The following is an 18,715-nucleotide window of genomic DNA, read 5'->3' as shown; positions in this document are numbered from 1 at the left end:
AAAAAGCAGGAGAAACTTGTTAAAGTGGACAGATAGGACTCTGTTCCATATGTATCCAGACCTGCATAGAGGACTACACATAATAATTACTTAATCAAACAAAACCCGTTAGATGTAGATTAAGGTATTCCAGGCCTGATGATAACCTCCTTCCTTGTAACAATATGTACAGAAACAGTAGGTGGTGCTCTGATGAAGCTGTTTTATTTCTGTGGAAAAAGACTGAAGTATCTAACTCAGCAGCTGTTCACAGTAGAACATGCAATGATGATCTCTTGTACTCCTTGCCCCCAGCCCGAGTGAACCCTTGCATTTTGTCTTGTAGCTGAAAGCACGCACTTCAGTTTCACCAAAAATATTGCTATTGATGTACAGTAAAGCCTTGTTCATGCCCTTAAGCAACATACAGTAAAGACTCATATTCAAGAGCAGTTCAGAACTGCAAAAAATCTTTATGGTGTGTATTAAGACTCAGCAATCTTAGCATTTCATGTTTTTTAACACATTTAAAAGGGAAAGGTTGATTCTTCTTTGAGTGATGCTCCATATATGAATTCCAAACATGGGTACGCATGTGCTCCATGTGCCAGAGCGAAAATCTTGGAAAAAGCAGATATCTTAGCCCCAACATAACTTGAATTCAGGAAAAGACATAAAACCCAGGCATCCATCTTGGATCTTGCTGCAGAATTTGCCACAGTCAGCCACAAAATGATGATGTCCATCTGAAGAAGGTATACAAGGGAATTTGTTAAAATGGCTTGAGTCCTCCTTGGAAGGATGGGTCCAAAAGGCAGTGATTGGAGATTGCTCCTCTGCAATCAAAGACCTTGCTTGCAGAGTCCTCTGAGGATCAATTCTCTCTGGTCATCTTAAACACTTACATGCAGACATTACGTGGACCAGAGAAACATCAGTGGTTCAGATTTACACGACACATAACTCTCTTGTTATCCTTCACAGAATACAACATACTAGTGTTGCAACCTCTCCTCCTCCAGGTTTTCCCAGGTTCATTCCTTTTTTTTTTTTGTAAGGATGCTCAGTACCTGCTGCCAGCTGTCTAGTTTTATGACAGAATCATCCCAGGTGTACCTCAGAGATAGCAGCCCTACAATATAGTTAACAAACTACCCCAGTGCTTGGTCAAGATCAGTTCATGGATGAAGAAAAGTTGGCTGCTCCTAAACCTAAGCTTAATTGAAGCCTAAACCTAGAGCAAGATCAGCATTGTTGATTGGTGGAGGAAAACGCTTTTAGGGATTGCACTGTGGATGCAAATTCCCTTTTGAATTGCACATCCCCAAATGGTCAAGGCTGTCCAGAGTGTTTTTGAACTCCTTAATTAAGCTAGGCTCTTGTTACAAGTAATGTATTCTACTATGTGGTTGGCTTGGAGGTTGTGTTTTGTCCTGTCAGATGATAACCTAGCCTGCGTTATCTCCTGGCTGGACTATAGCTATGCAGTCAGCTGTCTGAGCATCAAACAATCATCCCTTAAGAAATTTCAGCTATCAGAAAATGCAGCATGAATTATCATGAGCACATCAAATCTGCTGTCTGCTCAGGCCTGGTCTTCCACACTTAAAGCTTATACCAGTCTAGCTGTGTCAGACAGAAATATGAAAAAACCCACAACCCTTAGCTACGTAGCTATGCTGACAAAAAGCCCAGTGTAGATGCAGGTATGCTGGCCGAAAAATGCTGCTGTCCACAGAGTTTGTTGTTTAGGGGGTGGTGTTCCTACAACACATAAGGATGTGTAAACTGGCAAAAAAGTAGAGGAAGCGGTCTAGTCTGGTGAAGATGTGCTTTAGCAATTGGTAATCAGCCATAAGATACAAAGGCCCAGGAACAAACAAAACCATCCAAAATTGGAACAAATGCACTTGCTGCTTCTGTGGTGGCTCTACTTAATCTAGTAATATCCTGGGTAGCACTTTCAATTAAACTAAAGTGACTTGGGCTCTGTTGAAAGTCCCTCTGGATATTTCTATGTTTTGTTTTGAGCAGATTATTGGCTTGTCATATGCATCATGGATTGTGGGTGGCAGTGTCCAAAACTAGTTCATCGGACATTATAATGAGCCCTGAACACTGCTACAGTTTAATTAGATATGTAGTTGAACAGAAATTCAGCAATGCTATTTCAGGTGCAGTTGTCAAACCAACACATTATGATAACTTCAACAGCAGCTGTCTCCACTACTGCATTAAAACTGATTATTGAAGTATCACAGGCAGAACATCCACTGACAGTGGCTTGACAGAAACTTATAGATGTTTATCTAGAAAATGAGGGGGTGGGAAGCAAGATCAGAAGCTGTTTGGGGTAGGGAACATGTTCTAACTGGGTAGTGCTATGTAACTGTAGAGGTAACTTGTTGCTAGGGAATATCTATTATAATAAGTGTTCTAGGAATGAGGATTTAGAGGGTATTAAGTTTAAAAGACTCTCAGGGTTTATTGTCTCACTAAGTACCCATAGTTAAACTAGCCTACAAAGAATGAATGAGCAAAGATTGCAGATTTACTGTAGGTTGCATGGCTACTCAAAGTTTGAGGACTGGGGGAGATTGGGGACAATATGATAGGGATTTTAAAAAAGTGTTTTGTTTTCCCTTCTCCTGTCCACTCCCTTCATTGGTCGGAATTGCAGTCTAAAAATTTGAAGAGATGGAGGGCTATTGGCAGATAGCCAATGATTGATTTTTGATACACCATCACAGTGGCTTTCCAACTTGCCCAACTCGGGATCTCTTTTCCCCCATTAAGTCTCCTCTGTAGAAGGTTTACTCTATATAGGTTCTTGCATCTTACAGTTTAACATTTGTCATGCTGTCTGATGCTCTGAACACTCAAAAATTCTTAAGTTCAGAGAGAGAATTTGAAAAGCCATTGAGTTTAAAATGTGTATATCAAGCCTTACTGTAAGTGAGGTGATGCTTCCAATACAAGGCATATTGTTTTAGAAATCAAAGTTAATCTTATTGGAAAAGACCTGGAAAGATAAGAATTCACTGCTTTTAGTAACTGACATTGACACTGAATGAGGGACTGCTACTACATCCACAGTGCAGGGTAAAATAGACTTGCTACCAGCAGTAGATACAGCAGTCTTTATATTTCTAAGTAGTCAAATGGTTGTCAGAAGTGCGTTCTGCTTTTTTTTTTTTTTTTCCAATTGTGATCTTACTCTGAAAAAGCTTTCTATAACAAAAACCTGGACAATGAAGAGAGCTCATAATATGAAAATATGTGCTCTCTTATTAGTAAAGCTCTGTAAATTGTCATTATCCTTCTAAATTTCTATAGTAGTTCTAGCCTTCAAATGTGTAATGTCATCTTTTATTTTGTTTGTTTTACAGATGATGATGTGGACCTAGAAGCTTTGGTAAATGACATGAACTCCTCATTTGAAAGTTTGTACTCAGTGTGCGGTATGCAGTCAGAAACCACTCCCCTTCTTCAAAATGGCCAGCTTAATCGCAGCCAACTGCCAACCTCAGGAACAAGTTTTCTGCAGCCCATGTCTCCAAGGCAGAAGGTGCAGCGGTCTCAGCCAGTGCGCATTATGGCAGTCAGGTATGAAAAGAGGACAAGATAGAGGGACTCATGTTTGTTTGTCTTGGGCTAACTGAAAGAACCAGATCATCTCATGATTTATATTTGACAGCCGCTTAGTGATATTAAGTGGTGATGCACTTGATTTTTGTTCTTTTTTTTTTTTTTTAAGAGAAAGATGGCTTACCAACTAAGACAGAAAATACAATCTTGTATATTGTCTGTATTACTTGGAGGCCATGTCTTTAGTATGAACTTGCTCAAGTGACCGTCCATGTTTGGATTTAGTTAATATCCTTCATCCAAATGTGCTGTCATGCACAGTATCTACTCAGAATATCTTGCTAGTTTAATAGAAACACTTTGCTTTCTGGAGTGGCCATTAGACACTTGACTACAGGTGCATTTGCCTGTATGAGGCCCAAACTGAAACATCAGGTTTGTGTTACAAATTTATAAAACCGTATATTAATAGAGTAAGTCTAATGCCACCTCTAGTGACTCTATTAAAACGAGGTAGTGACCCACTTTGGGGTCCCAACCCAGAGTTTGAGACCACTACAATAAAGCATCTTCAACTCCAGATATAGCAGCATTACGCTAGTGAAGAAGAAGCTGAAAGTGAAAGTATCTTTAAATCAGTTTGCTGTTCCCAGCATGGAACTTGCTGCTTGCAAGCTTGAAGTGAAAGATTAAACAGATGCTTTTTTTTTATAGTAGTTGAAGGTTTTTATGTGTAACAAAAGGTTCTTAATCTTGTTTGTTTGTTTGTTTGTTTGTTTAAATCTCTGCTGTTAGTTTAACTGGACAGGCTGATTTGCTTTCATCCAGTCCGCAAATATATTTGGGGTTTTCCCTCCAGTTAACAAATAGCCTTTCCAAATAAAGTGAGAAACACAGATTCATTCATTAATTCTCCTGCTTGTGGAGCACATAGTGCACACTTTGGATCACCTGTTTCCAAGAAGCCTGACCTGCCTGCTCTATATTAAGGTTGAGCAGGTGAGGTTAATAACTTGGAAGACGTAAGAGACTGATTGGTCCTGTGTTGGACAACTTTGTTTGTAATGTGATGAAATCACCATATGCCTTCAATACATCACTGCTATTTCATGTCAAAAGCATCCAGCTGGCCCATTTGTGTTTCTGTGGTGGCCCAGGTTTCAGAGTCATACCAAAGGACCAAAGCCACTGGTGCTTGTTGTATACACATCTTAGTCTGAGTTGATATGTGGTGTTGATGCCACAGAGGCTTCCAAAAGGTGGGCACAACACTCGTAGCCTTGCTGATTTGATGTGTCATGTCAGGAAGGCAACCTCCCTTCTTGATGACAATGGAACCAAGATATTCAAATAAGTTGACAAATTCAACGTCTTGTCCATCGATTATGGTGGATGGGGTAGAGGTCCCTTGGCCACATTAACCAGTTTGGTCTTCTTCCAGTTGTCTTGCAGACCAAGCTTGTATGTTATTTCCTTAAATATTTTCAGTACATGGATGAAATTAGTTCATGATGTTGTGAACATAGCCCTATTATCAGCATATTCCAGGCCTGTTATGCAGTATCACACCCAATCTGCACCTAGTGACCGCTTCCATCATTTGTTTAATAATGATGTTGAGCAGCTCAGGGCAGCCACTCACTCTTAACGGACGCTGCTGTTGTACTCAAACTGATTGGACGTTCTAGTACCTAAGAGAACATGGCTCTCACAGCAGTGCATTTCTACAAGAAGGTTGAGGAGCTTACTGGGCACCCCAGCAGCTTGCAGGCAAAGCTAAAGGGATCAACAATCAAAAGAGTCAGAGGCAGCTTTCACATCAGTAAAGGCTATATATGCCTCATCCTTCCTGCATTGAAACTCTTGGGCTTTTTGAATAATTTGTCTAAGGGTAAGAATCTGCTCCATGGTTGATCCAGCTGGGTATAAACCTGACTTGCTGTTGGTAGCATAGATTCCTTATGGTGGGTTTAACATGCTCAAGAAGAACCAGCATGAACAGTTTGCTTGAAATGGAAAGCAAAATGATGCTGCAGTGATTTGGAACACACTAGAGTATGGCCTTTCCTTTTCCAAAGTGGAAGAATTAATCCCATGGCAGCATTCATTGGATAGTTTCTCATGAATCCAGATTTTGTTGATAGTGTGGGTCAGCCACTCAAAGACCAAATCTCCATTGTGGTTGATCAGCTCAACAGCAATACGACAAACACTGGCAGCACAACCATTCTTGAGCTTACAGGATGCACTTGGAACCTGCTTCACTGTGACATCACATGGTGGGTGGTCACTGGACTCTTTACATGCCTTTGGAACTGCAGATCTGCTGCTCTGAAGAAGCACTTAAGAAGCTCCTGAAAGTTTTCTTTCTATCTACTCATTCTGCCTCGGTGCTGAGCATGTTACTATGTTGATCCTCGATGACCAAGGATTTGTTCCATGGACCAGCTTTTAAGTTATGCAGTTCTTTATAGACTGTGCTGTAGTCGTGTGTGGCCAATACAGCTTCCATCAATAGAGCCTTATTTGCCCAAAACATCTCACAGTCCTGCTTTAAAGCTGTTACGCACAAGGCATTGAGGCATAGATATTTTCAGTTTGTTCTCGATTAAATAAGCCAAGCCATGGTCTTTCTATATCCATGGTCTGTTGACTTTCCCATTGATGTTTAGACTAGCATGCCTTTTCCCCAGCACTTTGTTGGCAGCGTCCATAAGAGGAAACTGGAAACAGTCACAGACGTTGTTGACTTGCTTGTGTTAAAAGCTTTCATCAGCAAAGTTAGTGTGTCAAATCATTTGCAGATTTCAGCCTTGTTATTTCATTCTGACAGCAGTATTAGTCAGTTTCTGTAAGTCTAACTCACTAATGGAAGGCTTGGTTTGAGTAGCCTTCAACTTCAGTTTTGCCATGGCCACAAGCAACCTCTGATCAGTACTGCCAACAGTGGTATATACAGCTTCTCCACCAATTGGCTGTCAGAATGTGAACTAGTGCTTTGCAGGTTCATCCATCATTCAAATACGAAGTCCATGCATTTATGTTCTTCTATTGGAAATTGATGTAAAACAGGGAGACCAGTGGGGCACGAAGCTCCCTGTTACCATTCATGGTCATATTCTCAAAGAAATGCCCAGTGCTTTCTGGCCAAGCTGTTCTGGTGTCCATTCTAGGCATGGTATTGGCATCACGTCGCACAGTGATAATCCTCTGGGGAAGATGTTCGTTTTTTTTTAAACGGTTTCCTTGGCATTTCCAAGCATAACAAACTTACCAGAGACGAATCTGATTCTCTTAACTCTGTGCAGTTCCACAAGCACTAGTACAGTAGGGCCTAGATTTAGCTAGCTCAGCATCGCCATGCAGGGCTTTACGGGTTGCAACCTGGGGCCCTCGCGCAGCAGGGCTCAGCAGGCTGCCTGCGTGCTGTGGCCCCACGCTGCTCCCGGAAGCGACCGGCTGCTGACACGTTTGTGCAGCCCCTGGCGGGGGTGAGAGGGGAGGCAGCTCCGCGTGCTCCTTTGGAACTGGCCAATAAGAGCTCCACAGATAGCACATGGAGACACGCTGTCCCCCTCCCCCGCAGGGGCGTACAGAGATGTGCCAGCAGCCAGCTGCTTCTGGGAGCGGCGTGGGACCACGGCATGCAGGCAGGCAGCCTCCCTGAACCCTCCTCCATCACTGCCCAGGAGCTGCCTGTGGTAAGTAAGTGCCTGCTGGTCAGAGTGCATACCTCACACCCCCTCCCACACGCCAACACTCTTCCCCAGACTAGAGCCCCCTCCTGCGCACACACTCCATCCCAGAAAGAAACTAATAGAACAGCTGTTCTAAGGTAAGTAGTAGACTATTTTGAATTAACTTGACTATATTCTACATGTTTTAAGACTGAAATGTAACCACAGGATGACTTTGTTAATTAAAAGGCAAGTTTAGTATAGTGTTAATAGCCTTGATGCCATAATTGTGATCATTTTGTTTTAAATTAGGAAAAAGACTTGTATACAGGGGCCCCACAAAATCTAGTAGCCCTGGGCCCGCAGAAGAGTTAATCCAGCTCTGTCACCTTGCTTAACTTTTAGTTGCCTAGACAATCACATGGCCTCACAAAGCCCGAGTTAGGTACCTAGGCTTCCTATATGATGAATGAAGAGAAAGAGGTGCCTTCCAGTGGGATCACAAAAGCCGGCTAGACTCCTCCTCCCCTAAGTCAGCTAGTGGGAGATGTCAACAAGAAGGATGTGTGCTGAGTTGAGACCTTCTAAATGCATTGAAGAATTTTTTTTTATTCTATTCCAGTTCAGTATACTGGAGGTCAGTGCAAATCTCTGATCATAGGCTGTCTATAAGCTTGGCGCACAAGAGGCTGTCTTGATTATAGGGAATCATTACCATAAACTATATAATGACCAGTTCTAGGTAGCTCTGCTGCATCTAGATAACTCTTTCATCACATTGTTTAGACACAAGTGGGGAAAACCACCACCACCTGGCTAGACATGTCAAATTTCCTCTGTTCTAGCCCATAGTTATGACTGGCACACCACTTCCCACCAAAACCAAATCTTGCCTATCGGCCTGTTTAAGCAGGTGTGCCTCTATACTGGATCATGAAGGCTGTGAAATTCTGGATCTGAACAATCCTGCCGGCAGAGTTCTTGTAGGCCTTGCCACCAGTCCTAGAACTTTAGCATAGGAGTATCCCAGTTAATCATAACCACAGAGATGAAACATTGTTAGGATCTAGTTACAATCAACTGCGACACTTCAACAGTCTGCTCCTATGCTAGAGCTCTAGGATGGGTGACAAAGTCTGCAAGGATTCTGCTGGCAGGATTGTTCAGATCCAGAATTCAGCAGTAGCAGCCCTTTTCTTGGATTGCATCCATTTGAATGAGCACACGTATATGTACTTCTGGCATGTAGAACATAAACAGACTTCAGTTTAGTGCTTGCTATCTGTGATATAGATCTGATTTTTTTCTCACCAAAATGTGCATTTAATTTGTGTGCACAATTACCGCAGTTATGCACACAAATAATCAAGTTGGATGCAGCAAAACAAGCTTGGATGCCTGACTGACTTTTCACATGCATTACCTAATTCGTTCATTCAATCACAGTAATTGTATGCATGTTATTGTGGAAAAAATACCTTTGTTTAGAACAAAGTTTGTTTGAGCCCCTTTCCTAAATGGTATACAATATCAATATGCTGAATGGAGGGCAGTGGGTTAGTCAGGAGACTTAATTTCTTCTTTTAATATTCAGTTCTTATGTGTTTGTAGACGTCTCCAAGAAGAAGAACAGCAGTTCAGAACATCCTCTTTGCCAGCCATACCAAATCCATTTCCAGAGCTTTGCAGTCCTACAAGCTCTCCAGTACTGGCTCCTGGATCTTTACCTCAGAGTCAACCTGCTAGTAAGCATGTGAGTATTAAGTAGAAGTACTTTTCTATCACAGATTCTTGTTTAAGCTGACAATTGATTTATTTCACTGGAAAGGTAGAAGGAAAACCTCAAGATGCCTAGAAATATTTATATATCTTGTCCTTGAGCAGGGCAACACTGGCAAGAGAATACTATCTGCAGCCAGACTTCAAAGCTGTAAAAGGTTTGTAAGTACCAAGATATCAGAAGCTCTCTTGCTGTTAATGAAGGATGTTTGGAGTGAATGAAGCGATAATATTTAATATCCTCTCCTGAATTTTATTATACTAGGCAATGTTTCATTTAATTAAGAGGTCTGGGTAATTTGCTTATAGCAGTAATTGGGTATATTATACTGCATATTGTAGGTGCCACAATAGTGCTTACCAGCCTGTTGCTGATTAAAAATTCAAGGGGTTTATAAATAGCTGCCTATTTGCTTTTAAAGATATGTGTGGTCTTTACTGGTTTTAATGTACTTCATAAAGCTGCACAAAAAGCAAAGTAATCTTTTTAGATCTGATGGCTGAGAGCAAGGGGATGGGACTTAGGAGCAAAATTACCTGATGGAAAGCTGGTTTGAGTGTCTCTTCACACTGAGAGTTTTACAGTGACACTTAGTCAAATTGGGGTGCTCACACAGGAAAAAAGAAGGTGTCGTCATGTAAATATTCTTTCCCTCCTTTCCACCACTCTCTACCCCCTAAAGAGTTCCATTTCGCCAGCCCTGCTATTAGTCCTGGAGCTCTCTTGAATAGACACTTCACTTGGGCCAGAAAGCTGTGGATAATTTATGAGATGCACAAACTTGCACTAGAATGAAATGATTTAAAAAAAAAAAATCTTTTCATTTGTGACTGGAAACTCAAATACAAATCTAATCTGGGCCGAAAGTATGAAGATGTTGCATTACCTCATTTTTGGTTTTCTAGAAAAGTTCTTCAATAGAGCAAACTGAAACCTAATATTTTCCTCAGATTCCTTTTTTAAATGAAATGATTAGATTGAAATAAACATCCACAATTGACCTCCACACAATAGGTGCTACATAACTTGCTAGCTTTTTTGTAAATGCACCTTCTCCCTGAATTAATTAAAATTTCTTAACAGTGCATGATCTGAGGACCAGATAGTGTGCTGTCCCACAAAGAAACTAGAGAGCTCAGAATGTCTTGTGTGCTGGGGAATGGTACTTTGAAATGAAGTAGTAGGTGACTTCTCTTGTGACTCCTGGCACTTGATAACAGAACACTTTTTTTCTGGCCTTTCTTCTAAGCAGCAAGGCGTTTGTTGAGACTGGCTGCAGCTATTTAGAGACTCAAATAACTTCTTCAGGCCTTCTGTATTTGTTTCTCTTCTTAATATATCACACACACACGCTTACGCTTCGATAGTCAGTAGCTTTCATAAGTTTATCAAATGAAACAAAATGCAGCCTAAAAGATGGCTGAAATCCGCAAGATCCTATCTTGAACTGCGTGTCAGTGATTCAGAAAAGAAAGACCCTTGTAGTTGGCTCTTTAACAGAGGGCCCCGCAAAGCTGAGTTGCTCAGACTTTGGCTTCAGCCCCAGGTGATGGAGCTTGGGGCCCTGGGCTTCAGCCCCGTGCGGTGAGGCATTGGCTTTCTGCTCTGGGCCTCAGCAAGTCTAATACCAGCCCTGTTTGCAGCCCTCTGGGGAGGCCCAGAGTCCTGATTGAGAACCACTGGTCTAAAAAGTATTCATTGTTTCAGATTCTGATGTCTTTAAAAGGGCACCCACCTGAAAAATTGTATTTCTATCTGAAAATGTTGTATCTCTGTTTATCACGCGTAACATCTTTTTACTGTAATTGGAACATGATATATATGTATATTATGCACTTGAAGTGTACCACGACGTGTACTGTCAGTTTCTGATTTTTTTCCATCCGGTTTCTACTGCTTGATTCAGGATGTGCTTTAGGACATCACTTATGCACTGTTCTAAGATTACTTCATGTACGTTGTCCGCCCAGGTCCATAGAGGGGATTTGTTTTGGAATTTTCAGTAGGGCAAGATAAATCTAGTATGGTTTATGGAACTGTCTTTTTATTCACGGTTTTTAATGTTATGAAATGTACCACACACTTAACACTTCAGTTGTAAAGCAGTGAAAAATATCAAGTGAGAAAAAACTTGAGGCTATAACTATTTCAATTTCACTCTCTCGCAGTATGGATTGCTTGTTGAGAAGGATCTTGATACAGTGAATAACTATATCAATTTTAATCTGGAAAATATAAGAGTATACTATATAATGATGGGCTTGTTTACCAAAGTAATATGTGTATATAAATAAATGGGAGCACTAGTTACAGGAAACAATATAAAGTGCAGTATTAAAATTAATCTGTCTGGGGGTAAAAATGGAAGCGTAAACTAGCTGTAATTCAACAGTGGAGATATCTTACAGTCTCTTGCTGTGCAAAATGGTCTTTAGATCACTCTTGCATTGATTTTGAAGGAAAGCATGCAGGTAGGCTGAATTAATAGAGAAAATGTCATCTAATGCTAAAAGACAGAACAGTCTCTAGTGTTAACCTATACAACAAATAAATGATGAAAGCTTTCCCACATCATGTCACTTTCGCAATAAGACTGAGACCAGATGAGGGCAATCTGAAATGCTGACACTGGATAGAATGCACTGTTGGGTTTTTTGTGTGCCTTTTTTAAAGGCAAAGTCAGGCAGGACTAGTGCTAGGGTGGTCAAACATTTTGATGCTTCAGGGAGTCTAGGAATGAATGGTAATTAGACAAATGTGCTTTCATAGTGAGTTTGCAGTGGTGATGTAATGCTTGATTTCAGTGCTATAGACAGCAGCGGACTGAGTGTTTGGAGAGAGTTCACAGTGAGGGGGCCCAGATGTCAACCTGTTCATACTAAATGGCATAGTAAACATTTTAGTTAGAGAATCAACCAACTAGGGAATCTTCTGGGGGAATTGAAAACTGAACGCTAAACAGAAGCTGAGTAGGACTCCGAGTTGACTCAGGAAACACTGCAGGAAAAAACAGTTACACATTGTTGTAACTTCACAAATTAGTTGTATGGTAAACAAAACACCTAACATGTCTGGCACTGGAAGGAATGATGACTCTTCAAGCAATATTTGCCAGAATAGCTGTTGAATCTCTAAGCACCATCTCAAAATGATGGCACATAAATCAAAATGAAACTGCTGAGCTAAGAGCCATGTTATTTTGGGGAATGTTGACAAACTTGAGGAATCAACTAAACGATACTACCCCAATTATTGACTTTTTACCTCATATACTCCTTTTTCTCTAAAAGCATTGCCCTCCCCCCGCTCCCCACATCACACACACCCCTTTTTAAATTGGTGCGATTAGTAGCAAAATGAAACTAAAGATGTCTGAAAATACTTAAGATCTCACCCTTCATTTGAAGAAGGCATTAATAGGGATACTAAGATCTTTGATCCCCTTCTCCCCAGCCCCTCAAATCTGAGGGAGATAACATTTTCAGGATGGGAGAAAGGAGAGATGGAGGTTTTTAAACATCATTTAACAGGTTAAATATGTTTATGTAAGGAAAATTGGAACCAGAAGATAAACCAAACATTTGTCTAAAAAATGGGTAAAAACATCAGACAGCTAGATTACCTCTAATTGAAGTCCATCTTTGTGTTGCTGGTATAAACCAGAAACTTGTTGGTAACTTAGGCTATAATTTCTGGTTGTGTACAAATATTTTGGAAGAAGCATGCAATAATTACATGTAGTTCACTCCAGTGCCACAGGATATTAGTCTAAAGTATCTTGTGTGAGTCAATGAAGCTTTCAACTGTGAAAATAGGGCAAACTTCTCACATCCCTCTCTATACAGCAAAGGCAAACTTCCAAATAGCAGTTTGATGTACCAAAGTTATATACTCTTTTCTAGCAAATTAAATTCCTTAAATGGTTATAAATGAATGCCACGCTTAGTCCAACATCAGTTGTCCTTCAAAAGAAGACCTGTAAACAGATGTTTTAGTTATCAATAGTTTCATAATCTGTCTTCACATAAAGGTTTCTGCTGTCACTGTTTTTGAAGTCAGGGACATGGGTTTCTGTAGGATCAGCAGTATAAAATTATGAACTTTTCATATATGTACTTAACTAATTTTGCACCTAAAATGTTATCACTGCGTAAGCAAAAGCTGCATTTGAGCACACCAGCAGTAGTGATATGTAGGCAAAATACCAGTTGTTGGCCGTAGTCAAAAGTCAGCTTTTGTTTCAACCTTTGCCCTTGGTCCTAGTCTTGCAGTTGGCTCACATAGGCAGCTGCTTGTGCCCTTTCCAGACCACATTAACCTCTGAGGTCCCCAGGGTCCAGTTAGAGTATGGGCCTATGTTCTTTTTTGGTCTTTGTTGCAACCTTGCAACTGTCCAAAAATAAAAGTGCATGATCTGAGACTTAAAAAAAATAAATCAGTGCACATGCATTAGTTTATTTACCTCTGGGTTGCTCGTGTCTTTTATTTCTTTTTTCAGGTAGTTGCAATGATTATATGGAAAGAATTGGGGAGGTCAGACCTTCCCTGTGGGGATTGTATGGTCAAGGTAGGTTTAAAAAAAAATTGTCTCACCTTCAGTTATGTCCCTTTTTACTTGATGAGAACAGAAATTGTAAAGAAATTATACCTTCCCAATGTTTAATTGATATGGTGAGTTTGGTGTACAACTTTTAGTTTATATGAAATCACTCAGAAGAACAGTCATATTGGGTCAGATAGATGGTCTATCTAGCCCAGTATCCTGTTTTCTGACAATGGCCAGTGTCAGGTGCTTCTGAGGGAATGAACAGAATAGGGCATCCCTGTCATCCAGTCCAAGCTTCTGGAAGTCAGAGGTTTAGGGAGCTCTGGAGCTGCATTGCTGACCATCTTGGCTAATAGCCATTGATGGATCTATCTTCCATGAACTTATCTGTTTTGTTTTGTTTTTTTACACCCCGATATACTTTTGGCCTTCACAACATCCCCTGGCAATGAGTTCCACAGGTTGGCTGTGTTGTGTGAAGTACTTCCTTTTATTTGTTTTAAACCTGCTGCCTATTAATTTCAGTGGGTGACACTGAGTCCTTGTGTTTATGTGAAGGTGTAAATAACACTTCCTTATTCACTTTCTCCACACCATTCATGATTTTATTGATGTCTATTATATCCCTCCCACCCCCCAGTCATCTCTTTTCCAAAATGAAAAGTCCCATCTTTTTAATCTCTCCCCTCATAATCATTCCCCAGTGGTATTAGCAGCAGAACGTGACCAGCATCAGCAGGAGTATGCTGTCTCCTTGGAGCTCTGACTTCTGTGTCAGGGACCAGCTTCAAAATGGAGGAGGGGCAAAGATGGCTTGAAGCCACCTTTTATGTCTTTCTACCAGCTATTGTAGCAAGAAGTTTGGACAGAGAATTGAGCCGTTTCTTTCCTGTACTGGCACTTTCAGAAAGTCATTCAGAAAGCCAATCACAAAGTTCTGGAAATATTCTTTAAATATTTTCTATGTTCAAATTAAAAAAAAAATTCCTTAACACTATGCTGGCTTTACTCACAGGAGCACTTTGGCTATTAGGAAGCAGATGGTGAGTGTGCACTGAAGTGTTGCTTAATAACCAGTGTCCATATTTCTGGGACATGGCTGGCAAAGTGGGATTAGGAGCACTCCTGACAGCAGAGTCATAGAATCATAGAATATCAGGGTTGGAAGGGACTTCAGGAGGTCATCTAGTCCAACCCCCTGCTCAAAGCAGGACCAATTCCCAACTAAATCATCTCCGCCAGGGCTTTGTCAAGCCTGACCTTAGAAGTTTTTAAGGAAGGAGATTCCACCACCTCCCTAGGTAACCCATTCCAGTGCTTCACCACTCTCTGAGTGAAAAAGATTTTCCTAATATCCAACCTAAACCTCCCCCACAGCAACTTGAGACCATTACTCCTTGTTCTGTCATCGGGTACCACTGAGAGCAGTCTAGATCCATCCTCTTTGGAACTCCCTTTCAGGTAGTTGAAAGCAGCTATCAAATCCTCCCTCATTCGTCTCTTCTGCAGACTAAACAATCTCAGTTCCCTCAGCCTCTCCTCATAAATCATGTGCTCCAGCCCCCTATCATTTTTGTTGCCCTCCGCTGGACTCTTTCCAATTTTTTCCCATTCTTCTTGTAGTGTGGGCCCTAACACTGGACACAGTACTCCAGATGAGGCCTCACCAATGTTGAATAGAGGGGAATGATCACATCCCTCGACCTGCTGGCAATGCCCCTACTTATACAGCCCAAAATGCCGTTAGCTTTCTTGGCAACAAGGGCACACTGTTGACTCATATCCAGCTTCTCATCCACTGTAACCCCTAGGTCCTTTTCTGCAGAACTGCTTCCTAGCCATTCAGTCCCTAGTCTGTAAGAGTGAATGGGATTCTTCCGTCCTAAGTGCAGGACTCTGCACTTGTCCTTGTTGAACCTCATCAGGTTTCTTTTGGCCGAGTCCTCTAATTTGTCTAGGTCCCTCTGTATCCTTTCCCTACCCTCCAGCGTATCTACCACTCCTCCAAGTTTAGTGTCATCTGCAAACTTGCTGAGAGTGCAGTCCACGCCATCCTCCAGATCATTAATGAAGGTATTGAACAAAACTGGCCCCAGGACCGACCCTTGGGGCACTCCACTTGAAACTGGCTGCCAACTAGACATGGAGCCATTGATCACTACACGACGATCTAGCCAGCTTTCTAGCCAGCTTTGGGTCAGCTGCACCCAAAAAAAACAGGTGTGAGTTTTAGCAGGCATCATAATAGTTCTTAAACTCCTTTTACAAATGTCTTGAAATAAGACAGTAGTTGCCATTTACCTTTATAACTGCCCTCTGCAAATATTGAATGCTGCTGTGATATTAACTCTACTGCAAATATGTATTAACCTACATACACATGCACTATAGAATTTTATATTTGTGCACCTTATCTATGTATATGTCCTTTTATATAACTTGTATGTTAGAAATGGAAATAGTGCTGTAACATTATCATGGCTAAAAATAAAATTAGCAAATGTACGCTATACATGTTGGAGCTGGAGGACTTGAGAGATGTAAAATCTGAGAAATACAAGATTGCATTCTTTGAGATGGCTAGAGGCAGTTTTTGAAGTAGATAAATGATGCTAATGGCTGATAATTACATGGTACTATAATACGGAGGCAAAATGTTACAGTGACAATAATAGATTATAAAATAAAAATGTTTCAAGTGACTCTAAATGGCTTTAACTTTGTACTGAAAGCTGTTAGGACTGACCCACTAAACATAATATGCATTCAGTGTGCTCATTTTAAAACTGTAAAAGCAGTAGCCTAAATATTAAGACTAACAGTGCCCATTTCTTAAAAATCAAGATTAAACAGTACTTTGTATGGCTAACAATGCCTTAATTTAAACCTTTAAATCTTTACTCATCCAATATTCTGTATGTGAAACTGCAAAAATGGTAATTATCTTGCTTGTTCTATTTCCTGGTTCACTGGCTTGGAGATTACATGCTTACGCATTGCACCAGAAACCTGCACATTCTGTGTTCTTAGATCCATCTCCTAAGAAGAGTACAGTTTAGTACAGTGGTTCTCAAACTGAGAGTTATGACCCCATTTTAATGGGGTTGCCAGGGCTGCTATTAGACTTGCTGGGGCCCCAGGCCAAAGCCAAAGACTGAGCCCCATTGTCCAGTGCCGAAAGCCAAGGGCTTCAGCCCTGAATGGCAGGGATCAGGCTTCAGCTTTGGCCCTGAGTGGCAGGGCTCAGGTTGCAGTACCCCTCCCCACGGCTGAAACCCTTGAGGTTTGGCTTTGGCCCCCTGGCCCGGGTTTGACTGGGCTCAGGCATCAGTCCCCCCTTCCTAGGATCTTGTAGTAATTTTTGTTGTCAGAAGGGCGTCATGGCGCCGTGAAGTTTGAGAACCCCTGGTTTAGTAGGAATTTAATACACCTCACTCGGCTGAAGGACACAGCTGAACTGCTCAAGACATGGTGGGGCAAGTACTAATCTTATAGACTCATTCAAGTGAAGGACTGGAAGAGACCTCACTGGGTCATCTAGTCCCGTCCCCTGCACTCAAGGCAGGACTACGTAATAACTAGACCAGCAGCTTTCAGTCTTCTTGTGCTGAGACTCCCAACCCAGACAAAAAGAGGTGAGTTGGGGATGGAGGTGGCACTCTCTCCCAGAGCCCTGCCACCTGAGGCTGAAGCCTGAGCCACATGGCATCGCCAGTCACCCCCCAAATGTTCCTCCATGCCCCGTAGTTTGAACCCCTCTGAACTAGACCATTCCTGATTAGTGTTCAGAGGTTTTTAGGAATAGGTTAGACAATGACTGGGATTCTACCACCCCATAGCCAGTTTGTTCCAGTGCTTAACTACAGTTAGGAAGTTTTTCCTGTTGTCCAACTTAAACCTCTTTTGCTCATTGCTTCTTGGTATTATCTGAATCCCCAGCTTGGATTCTATCCTCCAAAGCACGTGCATTACTGCTTGGTATAATCTGAATACTTTATAAGGGTACTCTCTCTATGCCATCTTCTGCTCTCTTGATTTATAGTTGCTTTATAATTATTGGACTTGTTCTGTGTTACACTGTTTCTTAACTAGTTTAGGGCTGTGCAAATACTGGTCTGAAAAGATTGAACTGATTAACGTTAGCTAAACAGTCCGAGCTTCAAGATGGCTGTAATAAGTCTAAAGGCAAGCCTTGTGACTAATTAAACGTGAACTTGTTAAAAGGAAGGGCATCCTGCATACATAAAGGGCACTTGTGCAGTGATCTTGTATCAGCAAAATGCTTCCTCCCTCCAGCTGTGGACCATGCTACCAGCAGTGTAACCATTGACTTGTTTCCACTAATGCTATTGCTCTGTGGGAGGATCGGAATTAACTGCATCCTGACATTAGTGCAGCAAGGCAACATAAGGAGATGGGATCTAAACTCAGCTCAACTGTTGAATTTTTAAAGGGTTGTTTAGCTTTCAAGTGGGTAAGTTCAAAAAAGTAGAAAACCAAAAGTGTGTTTAAGTAAAATGTGTTATCTCAGCAACGCCTGAGTGGTAGTTGAGATCCCCTTCATTCCAAGACATTGGTGGTGTTTGGGTACTGCTGTAATGGCAAGTTAGTATAACTGAGTATTGTGGTGGTGGTGCGCCTTTTTTTTTTTTTTCTTCTTTTTAATAAGGGCGCAATTCTTTGGATGGGAAGACATTGGAGAAGAGGAAGCTGACAGAGACCTTTCAGATTTGCTCTATTTATCGCAGAAGGGACACGGTTCTCCTTCAGCACATAACCTTTAATAAATAAAGTTTCACACTATTCCTTTAAGAATAGTTAAGTTATTGTGTGAGCACTCTGACTAGTTCGCCCTTCTATTCTGTTTGTGAACCATTCAGATTGAATTTTGCAAAATATATATGGCCAGAATTTGACCTAGGGCTTCTGTGAGCACACTTCATGCTTGCAAACTATTAAAAGCAACAAATCATTCTTGGAGTATCTGTTAGTAATTTACTATTCATACTGTTACTGGTCACATTTCTTTTCCCCAATGACTCCTGAACCGACAGAAAGAAAGATTGCTATGGCAATATCTCCAGCACAAATAAATACTCTCAAGTATTTGTGACACTTCCTTTTCCACAACTCTCTAGTGAGCCA

The 18,715-nt window shown here is 41.2% G+C and overlaps 1 protein-coding gene across 2 annotated transcripts in view; it reads left to right on the top strand.

The window, feature by feature from the left end:
• GRB10 (growth factor receptor bound protein 10) overlaps positions 1-18,715 on the top strand; it is a 159,944-nt gene that overhangs the window by 74,467 nt on the left and 66,762 nt on the right. For both annotated transcript variants that reach the window (XM_030551470.1, XM_030551471.1), the window contains 2 exons: positions 3,369-3,585; positions 8,856-8,997. In XM_030551470.1, coding sequence (XP_030407330.1) covers positions 3,404-3,585; positions 8,856-8,997 — 324 coding nt within the window. In that variant the 5' untranslated portion in view covers positions 3,369-3,403. The remainder of the gene's footprint in view (positions 1-3,368; positions 3,586-8,855; positions 8,998-18,715) is intronic.

This window comes from Gopherus evgoodei, chromosome 2, assembly GCF_007399415.2.
Source record: "Gopherus evgoodei ecotype Sinaloan lineage chromosome 2, rGopEvg1_v1.p, whole genome shotgun sequence".
Classification (NCBI taxonomy): Eukaryota; Metazoa; Chordata; order Testudines; family Testudinidae; genus Gopherus; species Gopherus evgoodei.
Note: the sequence above shows the minus strand (reverse complement) of the source record. Positions and strands in the feature narration are given on the sequence as shown.